A 20,703-nucleotide genomic window follows, 5' to 3' on the forward strand; every position below is an offset into this window, starting at 1 on the left:
ACCATGTGCTGCTGCTGCTGCTGTCATCCAATGCTATTTTGTTTCCTCTCCTCGCTGCAGCTGAGCCCGGATCTGCATGTGTGGTCTGCGGAAGTTACACTCTTCCGTGGTGGTTGGGCCACTATGGGTTAGAATGGTGTGACATGATTGGGCTACAACTCTATTGCTGACAAGAATGACTACATAGTGACCTCATTAAGCAATACACATTGTTACTATAGTAGCCTAGAGCGGCCTTTTAAAAGAAATGTATCACACTGATGCACATATTGTGGGAAGGGCATGTTTTTTAATAAAGGTCACTTGTGAAGGCTTCTTATATCTGATCTGAATTCATCTGATTCAGTTTAGAGGTTTAATGCTCAGTTGAATGTGCACTCTGGTTTTAATTCTTATAAAAAAAGACAATAATATACCAGCTGACCTGGAAAGAGATCTGGAAAGTGCAGTACCAGCTGACAATAATCATAAAAAAAGATTTTTATGATTATTGTCAGCTGGTACTGCACCAGATCCCATATTTTCCTTTATCTTGTTTGTATTTATTTTGTAAATGTACGTGTTATTGTTTCTTGACTTCTCCTGTCTTACCGGATCCATCAAAACCTTCATAACCATTGCACCACCGTGTTTCCCTATGATAAACTCAAGTAAGGTAATCAGCCCAGACAAACAGCCACAGTATCATTAGTGTTATTTGCTGTTAACTGTGCCGCTATATCAACAATCAGCTGGAAAATCGATGTCAAACCGCAAGGCTATGCATTGATTATCTGATTATCTGATTTGAACAATGAGACAGAACATTCCAAAGTGAAATCATCTTCAAAAGCACCAAATGCATTGTTTTATTTGAGAAATACTTTTATTTTTATTAGCAGTCCAATGAATACAATAGTCCATATTTTTCTTGTTGCAAATGGTGCATTACATCCAAGCAGCAAAACCACTTCAACTCAAACATTTAGTATAAGATCTAAACTTTAAAATAAATACTGCTCATATGTTGTTGCCTTTAGTTTCTTCACTCTGTATGGAAAAAGGATGAAACTATTTAGCATAATTAAATGTGTTTCTTTTTTATTCCACCTGCAGGAGTGTTTCTCTCTCACCTCTGACACTGAGGACGGTGGAGCACTCGGCCCGTCCGAGGGCGTTCTCTGCTGCGATGGTGTACTCCCCCATGTCTTTGGGGCCTACGAGGAGAATCAACATGGAGCAAACTCCGCAGGTGTTGGAGATGTAGTAGTTGGCATTAGTGTTGAGGCTGACGTGATTGCGATACCACGTGATGCGAGGCGGGGGGTTTCCCTTCACCGCACAGCTCATATAGCATTCATAGCCTTTGGGTGCAATGTGAAGCTTCAAAGGTACAATGAAGGTTGGAGCACATCGCAAATCACAGTCCTTTCTGGTCGGTACGCTCACCACAAATTTTTCTACGAGAGATGAGAAACAGTTAGAATAAATTTTCCTAAAGTGAAAATTCGAAGTAGTTTGAGATCCACAAACGCACCTTTCTTCTTCTCCGTCCCACAGGTTGGCGACTCTGACGGTGCGGATACGCCCATGTCGTTTTTGGCATACACCCGGAAGTGATATTCCCTCCCCGGCATGATGTTGCAGATTGTGAACTTGTTATTGAAGAGTCTGTCAGCCACTGTGGTCCATGTGCTTTTGGTAGAGTCCAGCTTGGACACTGTGTAGTGGAGGCGGTCATCGCGCTTCTCATCGGGAGAAGGCTCCCAGATCACTGTCACTGTGCCGGGCACGTTTTCATCCAGTTCTACCGGTCCAGGAGGCTTTGGATCATCTGTAACCACAATCCTTTTACTGGCTCATCCATTAACACTACTTGGACATTTGTGTATCAAAAGATAATTGTACATCTTAATTTTAGTTTTACCTGTGACCCTGACCTCTGTACTGAATGTCTCCTGTCCTGCAAGATTTTTCACCAAAATGGAGTAGATACCAGAATCAGAGCGCTCAGACGAGGGGATCAGCATCTGGGATGAGCCGTCAGAGTTACTGATTGTGACTCGTTTTGTCACTGGCACGTTGTCCTTTAGCCACATAATATTTGGCCGAGGGGAGGCCTGTTAAAAAAAAGGACATTAGTAATGTCTTGAATATTTCAGGCTAGAATGTAGCAACATTTGGATTTCCCTACAAACTGCGGTTTGCTTCAGTGTGTTGCCGATAATTAACCTAAAGCGTAAATCTCACCTCAAAGTTCACTGTGATCCTGACAGAGTTCCCTGCCCTCACCACCATGAAGCTCTTCATCTTGTGGTTTGTGAACTTTGGCCTCACTAGAATAATGAGCAAAAGCAATGAAGGCAAGTGCTTTGGAAAAATATTTAACTTGACAAGTAATCTAATACATTGAGAATGCATACAGGAATTGATTTTAAAGAGTGAGAAATGAAAAGTCAGTTATTCAGTACCTTAACAATATTTCTGTTAACATACAACACTAAACTAATCATGAAAAGAAGCATTAGGAATGATAAAAAATTAGGAGCTATGTGGTATACTGTAAAGAAACAGAATGGACTTTGGAAAGTTTCAAAGTATTAATGCATAGCACAAATAACCAGCCGTATATTAGTTTGTTTTTCTTCATTTCTTTTGACATATTGACGTACCAGGTGAGGGCATTGCAAGGACATAGTTAGCCAGCTCCTCGGGAGGACTTTCTCCTCCATCATTGGTCGCAATCACTCTCACCCAGTACATGTTCATGGACCTGAGGCCCTTCACGCTGAAAGAAGTCGTGATGATGACAGTGGTATTGCAGCGGGACCATTCAAGGCACTCTGCAGGTCGGATCTCAACAAAATACCCCTTGGCTTCATCCTGTATCCCTGGTTTATCCTCCGGTTTGGTCCAAGTCAGGACCAAGTGGGTGTAAGAAGTTTCTGTCACCTTCAGGTTTGTTACTTTACCAGGAGGCTCTGGGGTACACAACATTAAAAGTCATGCAATTACAAATATCTTATTAAGATAAATGATTGGAATTCATATATATATATATTGTTTCATTTTATAAATACAATTGATTGCATGGAAATCCGTTGCAACACTTACTCTTTGGATCCCGTGCAAAAACAAACTCTGAGGCGTTGCTAAATTCACCAACTCCTGAGAGGTTTATGGCTGTGATCCTGAACTCATATTCGATTCCTGCCACAACATCTTTCACTGCATATTTCTTCTCTGGAAGTAATTTCAGAGAAACAACAACAACAACAACATCGACAAAACATCAGTGTTGAGGTCTTCAATGCCATCAGGTTGAAAGAGAGTCAAATGAATATTGCAGACCTTTTATCAGTTCATCCATGGCATTGACAACGGACCAGAGGTTACTCCCCTTCTTGCGTTTCTCTAAGATATAGCCCAGGACACGTGAACTTCCTGTGTTACTCGGTGAAACCCAGGAAATGTTGACACAGTCGTCGTAGGCGCTGACAACCGTTGGAGGTGCTGGAGGGCCAGGAAAAGCTGGAACACAGAAAAAAACAAAACTGTAAAGGTTGTAGCCAGAAATACTGACTGTCTTTTGTAGTTTGAGACTCTACTTCAGTAGCAATGCAGTATTAATCATCAAGAATCTACCAAGATACTTTGTAACTTGGCCATATTACAAATTAAGAAAACTGTTCTGACATCTGTGCAGTGTTTTGTGCTGATTTACACTCCAAAGGTAATGCATCTGCTTTAAGAAAAATGCAGTATACATGTAGACTTTACTATTCTTATTCTAGTTATATTTGCTGAAACAATCAGCCTCTCAATTGATCAGTGTAGTGAAAGAAAACAAGTCCAAGTGTAAGAATTTGAGCTTTAATAATCAGTGCAATCCATTGTGCAATACTAACAATAATTTTGTCTGTTTATATAATGTTTTAGTTATTGTTGATTTTAATGCTTATTTATTATTCTTTACTGTGTGATTACTTATTTATCATACTTGTTCTGATCGTTTCATTGTTTTTTTCATATGTCTCTTGTTTGCACTATCCACTCTGCTGTTGTAATCCTTCACATTTTCCCGCTGTGGGACTAATAAAGGATTATCTTATCTTATCTTTTTGTTTTATATCATTGTAAATTGATATACGAATTAATATTTTGGTGTTTGGGGCTGCTGATCAGAAGAAAAAAAAAACAAGCAATTTGATTTGAATATAAATAATGATCATTTTAATTATTTACCATTTTACATCAGCCATAGTTAGAAAGACAGACTGACTTAAGTTCTGTGATAGCCGACATGGTGTGTAACGGAGAACAGACCAGTGGCAATCAGTATAGCCTCAGAAGTAATGGAGCCCAGCAGGGGAGAGTAATAACACTAAATCAACTGATGCTCCAACAGACACATTGTGACACGTCACAGTGGGAAAGACACAGGTGTGAATAATTAGATTGATGACGGGTGAAGGAACAAGGAGCAGCTCGGCAGTTTCAGCCATGACACCACCTTTTCCAGTTGGATTTAGTGAAGTTAGAGAGTTATATCTCCACCAGTCTCTGCTGACATTTGTCTTGACAGTTATTTTTTTTTGCCTGTTGCACATGCCCCTGATTGACATTAGCCACATCTGCCCTTTGGGTACCAAAGTGGAACCGCACCCACACTCTGGGCTGGCCTGGCTTTAGAACCACCCAGAACTTTGGAAATGAATGAAAAAAATCTTCACTGACCAGAAGACGGATAGTTAATGTCACAGGTCAATATAACTTTCTTTGAGGATTCCAGAAACGTCTTCGAAACAGTGGTAAGACAACAGTTTGGTTACCAAAGTTTTTACTCTCTTTGTTCATTTCCAATTTATTAGTATGGGTTTCATGTTAGGGTCTGTAGTAATAACTACAAACAACACACACACGTGAAAACAAATGTCAGAATGCATTTTCTTACTACAGTTGGCAAGCTTACATTTTAAGATGACAGCATGTTGATATTTGGTAATACTAGTATGCTAGTATTTAGTTCAAATATACACTAAGACCTGCTAGGAAATGTTATCACATTGGGTTGATAGGGAAAGTTTACATAACCCTAATTATTATAACCAGTTATGCTAGCCACATAATTACAGTGTTTACTGTAAGAAACTTAATTTAGAAAGATATGTTAAGTTAAGTTATAGACTTAATAAATGTATGCTACAAACTGCACCAATTGATGTGTATTGTTTTCAGTGTTCATGATTTAACCCTTAAGTTCACTTGTGACAAATAGCTAGTTTTGTTTTACACCAGATTTTTAAGAGAAAAAAATATGAGATCACAGACAGGTGTGTGGCTTAGTCAGCAGCAATACAGGGATCTGCAATCCAAACTTAATGTCAACTGTTTTGCAACAGCAACAGATTGTGGAGAGAAAGTGGAGCATGACCGTGGAGAGGACTTCTTCAGACTCTTCAAGGACGACTTTCAACTGTTCTCTGGAGTCTTATAGACCGGTGAGACTGATGGACTAAATGGAGGACTTTAACAACACACAAAGGAAGGACTGGAGGATGGAGTACTCCTTTTGAAGACCTCAATAAGTAAGTGCAAGTCAGTATTTTTGCATTATGCTTGTTGTATGCTATGCTATGTTTGTTTGTGTTGTGTTGGCCTCTGCGATTTACAGGGCCTGTGCTTGTTGTGACCTTGTGCCCTTTCTATTGGCCTTTTAGTTGGCTGTTATGCCAACAAGTGGATTAAATATGTGAAACTTTCTGTCTGTGACATATTCATAGATTTAAAAACCATTGAGTGGTCTTTGTTTTTAGATTTGTAAGGGAAATTAGAAGTCACTCTATGGGTATAATTTAATGTCAGTTGGATCGAGGTCTTGAAATGCAAGGTTTCCTAACCAGTACTTAGGCGATTGGCATTTTCTTACTTGATTTAGCTCAAGTGTTGCGACCATTTTGGACAATGAAAGTGACTGTAGTATATTCTTATTGCTTTGCCGTGTGACTTGTCATTGGCAGGTTTCATTGTGTTTGTTTTGGTAATGTGGGTGAATTTTGTATGTACAGGTAATGTCAAGAGAAGTATTGGTATTGGTGGACTTTTTTTAATTTGACAATGAACTGATCTGACAGACAGACACAAAATCAGCAGTTTGTCTCACCTAGTGTGCCAGCTTGCATTTCATCTGTCTCCATCACTTCACTTGTACCCTCGGCGGTAACTGCCCGGATACGGTAACAATATTTCCGGCCATGGTCCACGTCTGTATCGCGATAGCTGGGCACACCTGGGATTTCCCCTAATTTCTTCCAGGTGTTTCGGCCCACCTGCTGTCGCTCAATCATGTAGTTAATCACCGGTGAGCCGCCGTCATCCTTCGGAGGCCTCCACCTAAATTCAATACAAATAGCTGAGCTCTCTGCTACCTCTGCAGGACCCAGGGGTGAAGTGGGTTTGTCTAAAACATCCAAAAAAGTTTTGGTTAGAAGTTGAAAGTCAGAGTGTGAATGCTGCATTTAAACGAGGGGAAACAGAATTTTCACTGAGAGATAATCACGGTAAAATCTGACAGTTGGTATGCTGGCAGCGTTGCCAGATGTAGCAGAGGTTTCAACATAATAACTTCTGTCAAGCACTGAAATATAATTCAAAAACACATATTTAACCACCAACTCTGATTCCTCTTCAAATAGAACAAAAACAAGCTGCAGTTGGGAAATAAGTTCCTAAATCTGTCTGAGGCACAGATGGGCTCAGTGAAATGTATCCCTCTTTTCACATGATAGAGAAAAGACTGGCCTGATTTGTACATTTAGGCTATGTGGATGAGCTATGAAGCATTTAACGACACTGCTGTTTGTTGTTCTTAAGATCTTACAGCAAAGTACTTCTGACTACACAACTTGCTGCACAAATCAAATCTTTTGGCATCTGTAAACATTAGATTTGTATTGAAGGAGTTGGATGTTCCTTTTTAATTGACTGACAGGTGACTAACTTTTTTTATTGTTGAGTTATAGAGCGCATAACGGAAAGAAATCTGCTCGTGATAAGAGATTTTACCGTATTGAATTTCTGCATTGTCCTTCATTCACTCACCAAGCACAATTAACTGTGAGATTGCCTCAATGAAGCCATGTTCGTTCTTGATCTTAATCTTGATCTCTCCCGTGTCCTTCCTCTGGCACCTGCTCAGGAGCAAGCGGCTGTGACTTGCAGATTTCTCTGTCTTTGTGTTGTTGTCATCAAGGAGCTCTTCTTCCTCTTTGTACCACCTAATCTTTATTGGTTCATGGCCAACAAAATGCAGTTTGAAGATGGCGTTGTGCCCCACTTTAACTGTCACAGGCTCAGTGAAAGCACGGAGTTCTTCGGGGTCAAACCTTGGGGGATCTGCAAAAACGGGCCAGATAGTCATTTAAGTGGTATTTAGCTGGGATCTGATTCTGTCCAGTGGCTGTTAATATATATATTTTTACTGTTTTCCAGTTATACTGGATAATATCAAATCATTATTGATATCATGACATTCTCAAACCTTTGACGTTGATCATCGCATCTGTTTTACGACCATCTGCCTCAAAGCGGTATTTCCCAGAGTGCTCTTCCTCGCACCTGATTATGACTAATTTATGGATCGCACCATCTTTAGTCACAATGAAATTGTCATCTGGGGATATCTGGTAGGAAAAGGGGTAGACCGATGATATCAAGCCATTCAAGCAACATCTGTTAACTAGTTAATGAAATAAGAAACATTGCATGGCCAAAAGGGCTTTCTCTCCTGGCTCTGTTGTGTCCCAAATACGCTCAAAGTGTCGAAACATCTGCCAAATGTTTGAGGTATGTCACTCATAAATTATTGAATTTGTGGTAATTTCAGGTACAGTAAAGAGATGGATAGGAAATGTAAGAAGAGAAACAGGGGGTTGACATCCAGCGAAAGTCCCTGGCTGGATTCGTTGCAGTTACATGATACACATCTTATGGTGCTTTCACAACCTGTTTGGTTCAATTCAAACAAACTCTGGTGTGTTCATCCATGAAATGCAGTTTGTTTGGACTTGTGTGAAAAAAATTGATCTGTTGTGCAAACAAACTGGACCAAACAACCGAACGCAGACGCCCTAAACACACATACAATACAGATATTTCCCCTGCATCAGAAAAGTGAAAAGGAGTTATTGTTCTCTTATTAAAATACAGTCTTGAGTGATAACAATCATAATCACTACATATATAATCGCCTTCTTGACAGACACCTGTACAGTACGCAAGAAAATGATGAGTTTGCCCTTTACGACTAACCTTTTTGCCGTCTCTGAACCAGGCTCCCTCGCAGTCCTCACTGCTGAGCTTACATGTTAACTCAGCAGTCTCATTGATGATGGCATTGACATCAGACAAACCACAGATGAAATGAACCCCTGGATCTAACACACACACACACACACACACACACACACACACACACACACACACACACACACACACACACACACACACACACACACACACACACACAAATCAGTGAAAGGTGAACAGTTAGGCACTGTGATTATTTTGACTTGCATCCAAAAGCAGACCTGTTTTACAACGATAGGAAAAAGAAAATGTTTAAACAAAAGCTATTTGCAGGGATTTATTATCTCTCACATTTCTTACATGTGCTACAATATTTTCAAAACAAAAATCGACTCTGTGTAGCAAAGAAATATCAGGAACACTCATGTCATATCGCAAATACAGATGCCTCAACAATTTGGCCTTGCAGTTTATATCTGCTCCTAGGGAGGCTCCCTGCTGTGCCTAAGTAGCAAATCCTGTTTTACATACAGCTATGGTAATGTAAAAGTAATGATTATCTTTTATGAAGCTTTTAGTTTGTCTGCAGTTCAAAGCCCTTAAGGTATAATAAAATACAAATATGTAATGAGTACATACAGATTCATGCATATAAAGTTAAGCATACAATGAATAATCATACTGTCTGTAAATGTGTTACCAGGAGACGGCATTAATGTAACCAGCAGGTATACTTAGTGATGTGTAAATAAGTACAGTTTGGTTAATTCATTAAATGTTTTTTGAATACTGGATCAACAGACTCTATGCATCTAGTTGGAGCCTCTTCCTCTGATTCAGTCATGACACCTTTTAGGTTACTTACCAATCACCACATCTTCTATCAGCGGGCCTTGTCTTTTACGCCTTGAATGTTTGGCTGTGCCAGCTGCGTCTTCAGTCTCGTCATACTCACTGTGGTCTGCAGGATATTTACTTTCACCTTTTTTAAAATCAAATTATTCAACCTTTTAACTTTACAAAACACACAGTCATTGGTTTAAAATGTAGACAATTATAAGTGAGAATGTGTCGAGGTGCACAAATGATGTGAAGAATAAGAAGTTAAACGGTATGTAGGGTTAATTAAAACACACTAAACATACATACTAGAAAACGGAGAGAAAGCCATGGTGATAAAGCTAGAACAACTATTGCTGCCTTTTAAAAAAACAATGGTATAAATGTTTATGAATGGCTACCTATCCTTATTCTCATAAAAAACATTTTATTGAACAATATTAACTGTTTCATGGAGCAAAAGATCAATACATTTTATTTTCTGGCCATTTACCCATACTTCACTTCCATGTGGTAATGCAACATTTGTGGTTTCTTACCACTGACAGCTTTCTCTCGTTGCCTTCTTTGCTTTGAACAACTTGAATGCTTGACCTGGCCAGTGGAGTCCACACTCTCATCACCGTCACTTGCTTCAGCGTCACTTGCTAGTTCATTTGGATCTTGCCCTAGAAGCAGAGCACCAAGGAATACAGACGGAGTTATCGCCAAAGAACTCTTTTCCAGCTGTTTTCGTCTCACCATGCTACTTCACAAGTTTATTATTAAAACAAAGCATAGTTTCTCCACCAGTGGGGTGGATTTCACTAACATTTAAAACTACATTACACCCAACTAAAGAGAAAATAGTTCTGTTGTTCTGAATGGCTACCTATCATTATTATTTATTTGCTGGCCATTTACCCATACTTCACTTCCATGTGGTAATGCAACATTTGTGGTTTCTTACCATTGCCAGCTTTCTGTCGTTGCCGTCTTTGCTTTGAACAACTTGAATGCTTGACCTGGCCAGTGGAGTCCACACTCTCATCACCGTCACTTGCTTCAGCGTCACTTGCTAGTTCATTTGGATCTTGCCCTAGAAGCAGAGCACCAAGGAATACAGACGGAGTTATCGCCAAAGAACTCTTTTCCAGCTGTTTTCGTCTCACCATGCTACTTACAAGTTTATTATTAAAACAAAGCATAGTTTCTCCACCAGTGGGGTGGAATTTAACTAACATTTACAATGACATTACACCCAACTAAAGAGAAAATAGTTCTGTTGTTCTGAATGGCTACCTATCCTTATTATTTATTTGCTGGCCATTTACCCATACTTCACTTCCAGCACACTTCCATGTGGTAATGCAACATTTGTGGTTTCTTACCACTGACAGCTTTCTGTCGTTGCCGTCTTTGCTTTGAACAACTTGAATGCTTGACCTGGCCAGTGGAGTCCACACTCTCATCACCGTCACTTGCTTCAGCGTCACTTGCTAGTTCATTTGGATCTTGCCCTAGAAGCAGAGCACCAAGGAATACAGACGGAGTTATCTCCAAAGAACTCTTTTCCAGCTGTTTTCGTCTCACCATGCTACTTCACAAGTTCATTATTAAAACAAAGCATCATTTCTCTACCAGTGGGGTGGAATTCACTAACATTTAAAATTACATTACACCCAACTAAAGAGAAAATAGTTGTGTTTGCAATGTGCCAGATGCTCACTCAGTCTCGTACACGTTGAATGATTGAAGCACTTTCGGTTAATTTTCTTTGTGTTGGTCTGTAACATCAGCCTCAAATAAAAGACATAAGTACAAATACTTATATCTCCTTAGATTCACTACAGAGGCATCACAGATAATTAAAGCTGTGTAATCAAACCAGTGAATTATGTTGAAAAAACAACAACAAAGAAAATCAGAGGTTATGTTCTATTGTACAGTACATTACACAGAAATGGACTAATTGCTTCGATTAAGACTGTTTCTTCTGTCAGTACTTTACAACCATATGTGATACAATTGTGACTAATTATGAAGGGGTAGCTTCCTCCATGCAGTCAATATGTTACCCGTTGTTTCTTACCAGATGTATGTTGTTTCCGTTGAGCCTTCTTGTTGTGCTTTGGGCATCTGACAGTCCCAGTAGAGTCTTTATTTCCATCAGAATCAGCCATGTCGTTTTGACTTGAGGCTGATGCTTGAATCTGGTTGAACTCTACATCACCATGTCAAAGGAATCAATAATGTTAAGAAGATAAGTAAGGATGTTAACTGAGCATATTTCAAAAGTGTTGGATCATTAAATGGATAATTTAGATAATATTGAGCAGCGCATGTTCTCCATGTTATCATACCAGTTAGTTCAGGATCTGTTTCTTGACCACGTTTTCTGTATCTTGAATTATTGGCAGATCCAGTAAAGTCCTCATCGTCTTCTAAATGTCCTTCTTCAATTGATTCTGTGGAACATTAGTCATAGTAGAACAGTTGAGCGTTAACCTGTCAGAGGGATGTTGATCAGGTTTGTTGTGTGGAGACTCTCTAGACTACCCCACTTAAATTAATAATATGTTTACATTACCTGGTCGGCCATTTCAATTTACAACTGTATTAGATTTAGGTGGTAAACTGCTGATCAATTATCAAGATTCTTAAGATTCCTAAAATTTGATGGCGTTCACACTTAACCCAAGCACTAACGGGCAAAGACAATACATGAGCTCAGATCCAATCATGTTATAAATTAAATCACTCTCATCCTCTGATAATAAGACTAATTGATAACAAAAGAAAAATAGCAGTAAATCGGCATGTTTTGATCCTAAACACATTTAACCACCACTGACTACTCACTACCGTGCTGACAGTGAAATTGCATTGTTAGGCATAGATCGACTTTACCTGTTACCTTGTCAAAATCCCCTTGACCAGATCTGATGCGCTTCTTGTTCTTAGGGTCACCTGTACGTTGCCCTCCTGCTTGTGTGACACACCCTGAAGCGTCTAATCTAGTTTCTGTGCCATTTCCTCTAGAGTTTTTGATCTTGGCTTTCTTATTGCTCCCTGTTTGCTCAGACAGGACATCAGCTTCTGCTCCGCTGTTTATCCCAGTTCCAGTGACTGCACTTATTTTACCATCTCTTCCACTTGCGGTTATTGACTTCCCTTCCTTCACTTGTCCTTCCATGTGTTTTGCTTTTACTGCTGCTAAAATCTTCTCCATCTCCTCTCGGCTTTTTATTTGTTGCTCTTTGGCCGCCTTCTCAAGGTCGATCAGTGCTCCACTTGCCAAGGCAGTTTTACGAGCTCTCTTCAGCTCGGCCGATGCAGGGTCACTCTCAGCTTAGAGGATATGAAATACAACACATGTGACACATTACTCGCGTTTATTTGTGGAAATCATAATTCATAATTATGGCAGCAATTAGGATCACTTCAGCACACACTGAAAAATTGGTTATTGGTGACTTATACTGTTAGGTGTTACCTTGAACAACCAGCCAGGCACTGCAGGACGTAATGCCGGCCACAGCTGAATAGATGCCTTTGTCCAGCAGGCTGCAGTCTTTGATCAGCAGCCGGTGGATCAGTTTGTGGTCTGACACGGTTATGCTGTACTTCTCTCCATCCTCCAGGGTGCTGCCCTTGCCCATCCATGTGATCTTGGGTAGTGGGTGTGTTAGGACACACGCAAATAGGGCATCCTCTCTTTCTATAGCTTTAAGCTCCTGGATTTTGATAACAAAGTCCACATCGGAAACTGTAAAAAGCAACACAAAGAAGTCGGTGAACCATGTGTTAATTTTGTAACACCAAGCTACTACCATTAATAGTAGACATACTCAGTTTGTGTGTTTTTGTGTATCATAGCTGAAATCGAAACATTTACACATATTCATAAACTGAAATCAACTGTTACCTTTTCCACACAGCTGAAGCTAAAGCATGGAGTGACATCATTACAGATTAAGCATATAAATAATTTATATTGCAGGATTTCTTCCTTTAAACTGTTTGTTCACTACTGTAAAAAAAATACACTGCTGTCTCAGAAACTGTCTTTAAAACAGTAATCTTGCCATCATGAAATTGACCTTTAGGAACCTCTAAAATGCACTTGACAGTATATTAAAAACATATAGGTCTCATTCTCAAAAACGTTCTTGCACCTACGTTTAAATTCTGTAGAGAGAAGGGCGGCCTCTTTATCCGTCAGATTCAGCCCGGTGTCGAGGAGGTTGACCTCTCCATCAAACTGATCGAGCCCCGTGCCCTTTTGCATCAGGCCCTTGATATTAGAATTTTTCGTCCTCCCAGCACTCGATAGGCTGTTATTCTCTGTTCTGACTTCATCATGTGGAATCGCACCGTCCTACCAAGTACACAGAGGACACTTACACTATCGTAATTTTGTATAATCACTGCCAGGTAAAGTCCATTTATAAAATTCGGCAGACTACATAAGGGTTATTTTTGTCAGTACGCAGTGCCGTTGCACGGAATTTTTGAGGGCAATATACAATGCATACTTTTCATCCCCAGTATTCTGAGTGTGACACTACAGTTAAATTGTTGAAAGGGTTAATATCACACAGACACACTAAGAGACCAAAAAATTATCACATTTTGGTCACAGATGGGACCCGTCATGTACAGCTGCTGTCTTCCCCGGCTCAAGGTCCGATTCATAAAGGTATTGCAGAAATTATATTACAGTGAAAGCGTGCAGTTTGCACCTTTTGTGGAGAGAGAGGGTAGAAAGAATGTGTTAATATGTTTGAAAAATAAGGTCATAATATATTAATTCGTCATATATTTTCAAAATACAATTGGACTGTTTTTGCATGAGGCTCATTTGCATAGAAAGGGGAAGATACTGTGCCAAATACAGGCAAATTACATCATTTGAATGCAAATAGCACAGGAACACTGAGATGCCATTTGCTTTGAGGCTCAATTAGGGTTGCATTTTAACCTTTGCGGATGCTTTGAGAATTATACAGTTTTGTCTCATTTGTGCAGGTTTAGTGCTCACAAAAGCCGTTCAATCCCTTTGTGAAATGCTTCTAAGTGTAATACCTAAAAATAGAACTCAACAGCTAAAGAGATCTTAATTGATTTCATGGTGCAGCATTAACCTTAATTTCCAGCTCTAATGAAGCACAGCCATTTTTTACATAAATACCTTTTTTTGTTTTTAATTGATATTTTCTGATATTGATTAGAGCTAGAAACAGCTGATTGAGATGAAAGTCAGAGATATCTTGGAGTGAGAGAGTCAGAATGAATAAGCAGTAAAAAATGAAATGACTGAAGATTTAGCAGGAGATAAATGCATCTTCTTTGAGAGCTTATCGTTTTCATACCTTACACTTATTTTGCGCCCTCTCCTTCTTCTTCTCTTCCAGTTTCTTGAGAATCAAATGTAAGTCTGCAACACCAAACTCGGTACAGATGCGCTCGTAGTCTTTCTTGTCAGCATTCAGCATTGCTTCCCAGAATCTTTCATCATTTTCCCCTTCTGCTTTTCCCTCTACTTTACTAAAGGTATCAAGCAAATGTTAAAATATATATTTTTGGCCAGACAAGCATAACATTAAAATTCTCACACTTGCCAAAATATCGTGTTAGATATTTTAATATCATGATATATGTTTTTCTTACCTTCTCCGCAGCAATTTTCTGAAGTCTGAGGGATTTTTCAAAGCTGAAAGCAGCAAGTTAGGCTTAGGGTTTGTTAGTCTTTTACAGTTACAGTTTTTTTCAATGATTAAAAACAAACAAAGAACTTTCATTTAAATGAGAAGAACTCTTGAAGGGAATTACATTGCCAGTTAGAGACTTACGACTCCCTGACATCAAACCAATATTTACAATCCGTTTAGAACTGTATTGCTTTAACTCTTACCCTCAATCACGTTTAATGTTGTTGAGCAGACAGCTTTTCCATATTCGTTGGCAGCATAGCATTTGTATGTGTCTGTTTCCGCACCAGACACTTTGATAATCTACAAAAACAAATGAAATGAGATATGGCAAGTTACAGATGTACATATTAAATTCATGCATTTTATTACAGTTTTACTGTGATATTAAGAACTCAGCATGAGCAGCAACTGTTCAGAGGTAGGGATGTGCAATTTGACGATATTGTGAACGATTAAATCATCTCAACAATCTGCCTTTTCAGAGACGACGTTATAAATGTGCACTGCCTGTTGCAGTTTAATGGCTCCAATGTTTTCCCCTGCATACAGCCCAAAAGCAATCAACTTGCTATCTCTACATTTAGCAGACAGAATGGGGAACAAGTGAGAATTATTGATTGAACACCCTCAGACATTGAGACCGTTTAGCAGTCTGTCATTGGTAGTTTGAAAGCTTTTGTTTCACCACGTGTGCTCTCCTCGCACACACAGAGCAGAGAAGAGATAATTAAAGATAATGTTGTCGGCACCGGTTACAAATGGGCTCTGAATGGATTCCTTGAGTGCATTGTTCACTGTGAAGTTTGAAAGTGATGTAATGTAGCCGTGGTCGATTTTTATGTGGAGTGAGCACTGTGCTTGACTCGATTTTAAAAAATAGCCGTATGCTACAATGCTTGTCAGCAACCGGTCATATGGTAATTTAGGAATTAATTTGGCTTGGTTGCAACATTTTGTTTCAATTAAACTTCAACTCCTGGCAGTTCCTCTGTGTTTTACGCCACTGTTTTAGAAGAAGGAAATAACCAGAGTAACAAACGAACCAGCCATTAAAAATGACACATTTTCTTTTTACATCAGTGCTGCGTGGTGGATCAAATGTATGCTCACATGAAGAGCGGTTTATGTGGATTTTGAAAAACTAACTGATAGTTTAAAAAAACTACAAAGTGTTGATAACAGAGGTTTGTTTGTTGTGTTGTTATCTTGTAGGGCATGGGGGAAATTAATTTGGTTGTACTGTTATGAACCTAAAACTGACATGAAAGAGACTTGTGATAAGATCGTGGATTATGATTCTGCCTGAAACAAATTGTGAAATGTTTTTACTACATTGCCCACCCCTAGTCAATGTATTTTTTACTGTTTGTGAAAGCATTTAGTCACTCACCTCTAACATATGCTCTCCAGTTGATTCATCATATTTACTCTGAAATTTGTTCTTGTCTGAAATAGGCCCTTTAGCTCTTCTCCATGACACTTCTGGTTTCGGATCCCCTATCACCACAACCTTGAAAATGGCTACTTTCCCTAAAGGATATATGGAAATACTGCATCTTTATTTTCACATCTATAACTGTCAGTCTGGGTTCATAATTAGAAAATGGTAATATGAAACCCACCTTCCTTGATAGTTACTGGTATCGGTTTAGTCTGAAAATCTGGGGTGCTCTTTCCCTCTGGTATGTCGACTACATACTGTGTGATCATCACTCCTGGAGTCTTAGATCTTTTCCGGATGACGGCTACACAAAGCCAGCAAAAATAATAGTGAAAAGAAACAGTTAATAATGAGCATAATACTTTACAACCTGAAATTAAAAACAAAACAAAAGCACATTGGATTTGAAATATATGCAGATCAGGTGGTACAAATAGGCCTAAGCAGGTTTATTATTTGCCACCAGCAGATGTCAGGAATGTCAAATGTATTCCCAGTGATACCATGTGTGTGTGTGCGTGTGTTGACAGAAACATTATCTTTTTTTTTCTCAGTTACTCTGCAAAAAGAAAAAATAATAGTTGTTTGAGTTCACTTAAAAGACGCTTCAGCCAATTCAGCTATTGTTTCTGAACTACACCAATTGTGCCAGCTCATTACTCTCTGAATATGTTAGGGAAGTCATGATAAAGACTTGAGGGAGTGTATATCTCAAATATAATATAATGTAGTTTGCTTTAGATTTTTATCAACTTGGTAGCTTTATTTGTTAACTGTGAAATTCAATGCCCACATAAGTGTATTGGAAATAAAATAAAATAATAATGAAATAAAGATAATGAGGCAGAAGTTGCTCTCGACTTCTTATTTATATATACATGGTTTATGCTGTACAGCAGAAATGTCAACAAAAATATGCCTTGGAACAGAATTTATGTTGCATTTCTGAAAATGTACATTTAGGGTAGACCTTTTTGAATTGTACAACCTTTTACGCCAGAGATGTAGTGTAAGAGCAATTTGACATTTCACGCTCTCTTCATTACATTATTTTGAGCATTATGTGCATTGTGATATAGCAAAGTAACTCATGTATAGATGTGCACATAATGGCTGCAAGTAACTATTATTTTCATGATGTAATAATCTCCCAATTATATTCTCTATTAATCGCTTAGTCAATAAAATGTCCAAACAGTCCAAAATCCAAAGGTATTCCACTTACAATGATATAAAACAAAGACAATTAGCAAATGATTACAAGTATGGAATGTTTCTGGCAATTAAAGTAGTAGTAGTAGTAGTAGTAGTAGTTATTAAAGTAGTTGCAGGTTGTTGCCTATCGACAATCTATTGTCTATCTATTGTTTCAGCTCTTTAATGCATATTCAACACACTGTGCCTACTACATTTAAATGTTAACACAACTGAATAATTCACTCAAGTATTTAACATGTATGTAACAGCAGTGCCTGAAATCCACATTGTGATACTCTGCCCTCCTGACTTATAGATGAACATTTTTCTTAACAGGCTTCGGATGTGCAAAGTTAGAGGATCACACAGGAGTCGAGGAAGAACAACATGAATCCAGAGATTAGAAGTTATTATGACAAGGACTGAAATTGGTGAACCGCCACGCTGTCAAACAAGGGCGACTGTTTTGGCAAGGCAGAAAATAGATATGTCATGTTATCAACACAAAGGCAGGACATGCCAGAAACAGACACAGTATGCAATAATACCGAAATGTATTATTCAATATTAGTTCCATTATTCATTATAATGGATATAGCTCAGTATTGTATTCAAACAGTACAGTAGTTCAAGGAGACATCTGTGTTTGTTTACCAGAAAATAAAACCGCTCTTATATTTTACCTGACTTGCTGCCAGACACCTCATTAAAACGCTGAATGTATTGATGGACGAGTGAGAAACCTGGGTGAAAAGAAATTACACAAGGTCAGTTAAAGGAACATAAGTGAATGCTATGCTATGGCTGTATTACATGAAGTGTGTGTATGTATGTATATATATATATATATATGTATGTGTATATATATATATGCTGTATTACATGAAGTGTGTAACGAATAGCTCCTGTTGGACACGTATTATGTGTGTGTATGTGTGTGTGTGTGTATATATATATGTGTGTGTGTGTATATATATATATATATATATGTGTGTGTGTGTGTGTTGTATTATATATAGCTCCTGTTATATATATGTATACACATAATACGTGTCCAACAGGAGCTATTCGTTATTAGCTGCCTCTGTGAAATTTTAGGTTATATCCTGCAGGCATTTTCCGTATATTTGCGGAAATGTCGCTGATTATCCAAGCCAGGTGAAGCAGTTATTTACCTATTTGACCTATAGGTGGATGGATGGATAGAGAGAAAGTGTGTGAGCGAGAGACAAAAGTAATTGAGTGAGAGACAGAAATAAACAACGGGCGGAGAGGCTGGAAGTGACCCAGTCAGCCCATAATGTGGAAAAGGAAAGCTCGTAGAGGCCTGAATAAACTGAAGCAGTGAAGGGGTCACAGTAAAGGGCAGCAGGCAGGCAACCTTAATCCAGGGATGTTTTCTTCTCATCCTCAGTTTATCACTGAAGCCTGACAGAGAAGACCTTCAGTTAACTAGCTTTTGAAGTGCCTGTCAGTTGGGCAAACTCCACCGTGCATAATTCTTATGCATTTAAAAGCATGTGGTTGGAGTGAAAGTTTTTACATGTCGTTGTGTTTTTACAGATACAACGTAAACTGTTGTAGTAGTTCCTCTGATTATCTTTTTAAACCTTGAATAACAAATTATTTTTTAAAACAATGTTTTTAATAGAACATTGACATTTTATTACCTTTTATAAGTTGATATGGTGAACTTGTTAGTAAACGGCTTTTTGTCTATATGCATATAACAGTTAATAAGAAACGCTATCATTGATTTGGAGTGTACTACCTCTTTCACATTATCACAATTTTCATTTGTCATTTGATACATGATTAGAAAAATATTGATTATCGCTGCTTTAAACAAATGTTGAGTCATGTTCCCATGTTGGTAGCAGGGACACAGCTTTAAACTGACAAGATTAAACAATACAGTAACCATTGCTTTCATCAGTAAATTAAGAATACCTTTTTCATACCTTCATATGAATATAAACATACAAAAGATTGTGGTAGTAGTAGACATTCATGGTATTAAAAACAGATGTAAAAAAAAGTATCTGTACTGTGAAGAATGTAATATTTCTACAGTATTTCTATAAAGTAGTGTTGAAGACTGAGCATTACTCAGTTGGATGATACATCACCTTCATGTTTCAAAGTGTTTAAAGCCACTGCCTTGATGTGTAAATCTCCAATGAATAATACATGCAGTGCCTTTGTTCCCTCTAAGTTGTTTGTTGACTCCACTAATATTCTGTGTTTTGGCAGGATAAGTAGCAGCTCATTTTCCTCCACTTTGGATGATAAATTAACTTGCAAACAGTTTAGTTTATATGAGACAGTAATTTAATTGGTTTACTCACGCCAAAGAATAATGTCGGCTTTAATTTCAGATAATTACTGCCAAATACTGTTATATACAATGTTGTCTTTTTCTTTAAAAATATTAAGGTTATAGGATTCATTCATATGTCATTGAAGGTTTTTTTTCTGTTACAAAACAATCTAGCAGGGCTGCTGTATAGTTTTGGACAATAGATGGACACCAGACAACTTAACTATTGCTTAAGTTAGTAAAATGGGACAGGAATATGCAATACTGTACATCGTCTGTTGGTGGGGGCATCTGTGTTCTTCGCGCTTTTCCACATTTTGGCAAGCTTCAACTGTCAATAGGGTGACCTGCAAATAGAATGCAAATATAAACATTAGCACAAATGATAGACCAGACATCTCCTAATACATATACATGCACATTCCACTATTATTCTGATTATGAAAATATTTCAACCTTGATATAGTTCATGTAAACAGTATATTCGGTTTTGGTATTCCGAACTAGGCTGAACTAAGTGACCGTTAATTGGAGTAAGCACTGCTGCTTGTAAACAGAAATATTTGTGGAATATTCTATATTTTTATCAGGGATGTAAACAGCTTAGTCGGAATATTGTCTTTTTCTGAATATGGGCAGAAACCTGAATATTTTATGCATATACACAGTCTTTTTTTTTTTGCATTATAATATTATAATTGTTAAGCATTCATGTTTCTCTGGATGTGCCATCATTTTGCAAAAAGAATATTGTTATAATTTTCCACATGATTAAAAACACATAACAGTGCAGTATTCTTTTTCACTAGAAAGAACAATTGAAATAGAAAGACAGATCTTTTTATATTTTCGATAAGTTCATAGTTTTTCATCACTGCAAAGCCTTATTCAGCCACTTGCCAAGATATCAAATGGTGTTTTTC

General features: G+C 38.2%; 1 protein-coding gene across 1 annotated transcript; it reads right to left on the reverse strand.

The window, feature by feature from the left end:
- Positions 1-995: 995 nt before the first annotated feature.
- Positions 996-20,096, reverse strand: LOC129099499 (immunoglobulin-like and fibronectin type III domain-containing protein 1). Its single transcript, XM_054608753.1, has 26 exons — positions 20,051-20,096; positions 18,144-18,203; positions 16,445-16,567; positions 16,213-16,352; positions 15,023-15,122; positions 14,779-14,821; positions 14,481-14,655; positions 13,288-13,486; positions 12,602-12,874; positions 12,016-12,456; positions 10,497-10,625; positions 10,076-10,204; positions 9,666-9,794; positions 9,152-9,247; positions 8,290-8,414; positions 7,520-7,661; positions 7,081-7,374; positions 6,143-6,439; positions 3,331-3,510; positions 3,094-3,222; positions 2,652-2,960; positions 2,230-2,315; positions 1,907-2,099; positions 1,517-1,813; positions 1,113-1,439; positions 996-1,029 (listed from the first exon to the last, which is right to left on the reverse strand). Exons 1-26 carry the CDS (start codon positions 20,094-20,096, stop codon positions 1,025-1,027), a joined length of 4,467 nt encoding a protein of 1,488 aa, XP_054464728.1. The 3' UTR covers positions 996-1,024.
- Between the last annotated feature and the right edge of the window lie 607 nt (positions 20,097-20,703).

The sequence above is a fragment of the Anoplopoma fimbria genome, chromosome 12 (genome assembly GCF_027596085.1).
Source record: "Anoplopoma fimbria isolate UVic2021 breed Golden Eagle Sablefish chromosome 12, Afim_UVic_2022, whole genome shotgun sequence".
Taxonomy (NCBI): domain Eukaryota; kingdom Metazoa; phylum Chordata; class Actinopteri; order Perciformes; family Anoplopomatidae; genus Anoplopoma; species Anoplopoma fimbria.